Below are 4,338 nucleotides of genomic sequence, written 5' to 3' on the forward strand. Positions count from 1 at the left end.
CTATACAAACAAAATAGGTTCTCTTTTTTGCTACGAGAATACTGTGGATTTTTCTTCACAAAAAAAGGTCACGTGGAAGCAAAAATAATTACACATATCCAACATGCAACACATACACCATCCACATGCCAAAACCAATAAAATTTCGTCTGCCACGTACTTAACATGCAACCCCTTTCAATCCCTTATAAAATTCACACTCTCTATAACATCTTCCATTAAAAGAAAATAAAATAAAAAGAATATATTATCGATCCCTTTAATTTTCAATATGGGTAAAGTAATAATATTTGGAGCAATTTGTTTAGCCATACTTTTTATGTCAGTCACAGCTTCTAGCTTTCGTACTACAATTACCATATCTGAAAACCCAAAAGAACAAATTTCTCAAAGTTGCCAGCAGCAAATGCAAAGGGCACAGAACTTACGTTCTTGTGAAGAGTATTTAAGACAAAGCCATAAATTTACTGAGGAAGAGGAAATATATATGGACCAACAAAGTGGAGACTGGCGCCAATCATTCCCAAGGTAAACATTGTTAGAATTAAACTTAGGGAGTTTTAATAATTGCTATCAAAATCTCTCTATAACAACGATTATTTTCTTTTGTGACAGGTATAGCGAAATGTTGAAGAAAAGAATTTGAATTTTTTGGTTTAATTAAAATAAATTAAAAATATTTACATGTCTATTAATTATTTCATTAATTTTTATTAATAATGTTAATTAATTTTAAAAAGAAGTGTTGATATTATTTTTTTGTTATACGGGTGAAGAGATCATCTTGGTTTTTTTTAATTATATGATTTTGATGAATGGTCCGTTTATATAGTTTTGTAAGCTGATTTTTGGATTTGAGTAACTCTTTTAAGATTATTTTTTTACTGAACTAAACCCGGTTTGAATTGGGTTTGAATTGACTTATTTTAAGTGTTTATAAATTAAAATATTTTAAAACAGTTTTATAGTATTGGTAAAAATAAGATACATAAAAACGAAATAGGCTAAGTAACACAGTAGACGATTCATATGTCGCATATATATATAGACATATTGAGTTGCATCAATTCTTAAACAATTGATTATTGAACTATCTAGAACGACTCAAAATATACGAGTACGTCACACCTTCAGCTATAGCTATGGTTCAGTCGAACTCAATAACTTTGTTTTGGGTTCACAAGAGAACCCTTATTATTTGTGTCGATAAGATGAATTAAAAATATTGGTTCCGCCTCTCCATGTGATTAATTTTAGTGTGTAATTTGATGAAAACAGATGCTGCGAGCAGTTGGAAGAGATACAAGAGGAGCAATGCCGGTGCGAGGGAATAAAGGAAGTGGTGCAGCAGGAGCAAAAAAGAGGAGAATTACAGGGAAGAGAAATGCGAGAGGTTTTAAAGACTGCACAGAGCCTTCCTGATTTATGCCGCATTGCCCCTCACCAATGCCAAAATATTCCAACCGGTGGCACTTTCTTCTAATTAAGAGGGGATTATGAAATAGCAAGCCTTAGTTAGCTTGCTTTTTTTTATTATTATAATAAAAAATAAAATGAGTAGTAGTATTACTAGCTTAGTTAATGAATAATTAATCACCTCATTGGTGCCTGTGTTGTGTTGTTGTCCAGGCAGTTTAATTTGGTGTACGTGCTTGTAATGTTTTTGAGTCATTTTAATTAATAATAATATGATAATACTTTCTATTTCCTTCCTTCAAGTTAATTTGATCATCAATGATTTGCTTCTTGGTAGTCCATTTTATGTATTATGTTTTTAGAAGGGATTTAGGCATTATTTGTTTTAACATGAGTCAAGTCATTATGATTTAGATGTTTTAATTTGAATGTTAAAGATATTACACTATTGTGATTTAAAGTCATTATGATTTAGATGTTTTTATTCCCATAATCTCACTATTATTGATATCTATTTATTTTTCATAAATTCTTCAAGGTTACTTTTTACTTCCTTCCAAGTTAATTTGATCATCAATGATTTAATTTGTTTTTCGGTAGTCCATTTTATGTATTATGTTTTTCAGAGGGGATTTAGGCATTATTTTTTTTTATTATGATCAATAAAATTTCTGAAAAATGTGACACCAAGATTTAAAAATACTAAAACAGTACCCCTATTGAAGATATCGTACGAAGATCTAAATCTTATATAATATATAAATGAGAATTTTAGACCTCCTACTGTAAAAAAGGATTTTATTTATTTATTTTAAACCACAAAATTTGGGAAATTCCTCGAAAAAACAAGAAATCCTGCAAATAAATAAATAAATAAAACACCGCTTCGTAATGCCGTCGTTCAGAATTCTCCCTATTCCCTTCTTCCCTCTCTAATTCTTATTTCCATAAACTATTATCCCAAATTTCAGTAACTACATGTCCGCAAATATCAGTATTGATGGGATTAGGGACTGCGGATACAGAAATAGCAAACAATAACCTTAGATTGCTAACCCAGTTCTATATTTAGGGAGAATATCATCATACTCGACAAAATTGCTGTAATGTAACTAGGAGGTCATGATTCAAACATATAAGGCTAACATATAAGGCTGTATACAATAAACTCTTGTGGTCGGACCCTCTCGGAGGTCACGGTTCAAACATATAAGGCTGCATACAATAGACCCTTGTGGTCGGACTCTTCTCCGAACCTGAGGTCACGGTTCAAACATATAAGACTGCATACAATAGACTCTTGTGATCAGACCCTTCTCCGAACCTGCGCATGTGAGAGCTTTAGTGCTATGATTATATATATATATATATCTTCATACTCGACAAAGGTATGCAACTTTTATTAGATTTATATTTTTCCTATTCTCTTTTAATTTTGCAGGATAACAAAATTTACGCCTTTAATTGTTGAATTTATTTTCCTCCACACTGGGCCTGATGTTTGGTACCTATTCTCTTTTTATTTTGCAGGATAACAAATTTACGCCTTTGATTTTTGAATTTATTTTTCTCCACACTGGGTCTGATGTTTGGTAACGAGGTTGATGAAATTATTTCATGAGGTTTTAAGGATGTGTATTTCAACTTCTGCAGTTAGATTCATGTATTTTACACCTAAATTGATGTATTTGAACAAGTTCAGGTCTAAGATCTTCTAGGTTTGCTAATCTTGAAATGTGTCTGGAATTAGTCATTCTGAAGCAACCAACATAATAGATGCAACTTTAGTTGATGTTAAGATGTTCTTGTACTCTGTTAACCAGTCATTTTAATTAGTGTCGGAAATTAACAATTGGAGTTTAGTTATCATTTATGCTATTGGTATGATAATTAGTACCATTTTCATTTATTTAGTTGCTAAGGTCATTATAGAAAAACTCATTCCGTTCAAGTAGTTACTTGATTTGCTGATTTTTATGAGTAAAATACAAAGTTCAATTTTTTTTTTCCCTGTTTTGCTTTTATGCACTTTGTTAAATTAGTAATTTTGATTTTTTGTTCATGTGTCTATAGTGCCAGATTTATGAATTTTTCAGTTGCTGCCTATCCAAGTTCAAATCAGACTGTTTTCTGTGACCATGTCACCAGAAACTTGTGATATCACAAGAAAGTTCATATACACGTCGTGCAAATATTGGTTAAACGCACTGAATATTCAAGGGTATTAAACAGCTCTCTGCAAATGTTGACAAGGAAGAATGAAAGCTTGGAACACTGTGTTCTGTATGAGACGTTAGCGATCACTCAAAACATTTCTTTTGAGAACACTAGACGCAAGAGTGATTGGTCAACAGTCTGTGAAGCTGTTAATCACACAGTCTTAGGTACGCATGGATATCTGGATCAGAATATTAGGGACATAATCATGCACGAGTTTCACTCTAAATTTCTTTGTCCATATCACAACTTATCTGTTGGCTCGTGGTATTGATGTACAAGTATCACTTGTGATCTCCCAATTTAACCGGAGAATTATCTTCATCGTAGTATTAAAATAAGTAGCAGGTTGGAAGAAAAAGATTTGCAATCAACTTTATGATGCAGGCGAGATCTTACCCGCGGCTTCAACCGCATCAAAGAAAAACAGGATTACAGGTGACTACTAAATCAATTCTGAAATAAAAATACTATCTGATTATTTTTACATCCATGAAGTGTTGAAAACAGACACTATACTTGCAACATGTAAAATTTAAAGCAGACTTAATCAAATAGTTCTTTTTACTCAATAGATACATGTCTAAAATTCTTTAGAAACTAGTATGTACCACCACTATATTTTTGGATATATTTGCCGCATGTAGGATATATTTGTTCGTTGTAATATATTACTCTTTCAATATTATATTGTGGCCTTTGCAA

At 31.7% G+C, this 4,338-nt stretch overlaps 1 protein-coding gene across 1 annotated transcript; it reads left to right on the forward strand.

The window, feature by feature from the left end:
- Positions 1 to 236: 236 nt before the first annotated feature.
- On the forward strand, positions 237 to 1,707 carry LOC129888570 (2S seed storage albumin protein-like). The gene is made up of 2 exons (XM_055963528.1): positions 237 to 528; positions 1,279 to 1,707. The coding sequence occupies exons 1-2, from the start codon at positions 272 to 274 to the stop codon at positions 1,481 to 1,483; spliced, it is 462 nt and encodes a 153-aa protein (XP_055819503.1). The 5' UTR covers positions 237 to 271; the 3' UTR covers positions 1,484 to 1,707.
- The last annotated feature ends 2,631 nt before the right edge of the window (positions 1,708 to 4,338 follow it).

The sequence above is a fragment of the Solanum dulcamara genome, chromosome 5 (genome assembly GCF_947179165.1).
Source record: "Solanum dulcamara chromosome 5, daSolDulc1.2, whole genome shotgun sequence".
Lineage (NCBI taxonomy): Eukaryota > Viridiplantae > Streptophyta > Magnoliopsida > Solanales > Solanaceae > Solanum > Solanum dulcamara.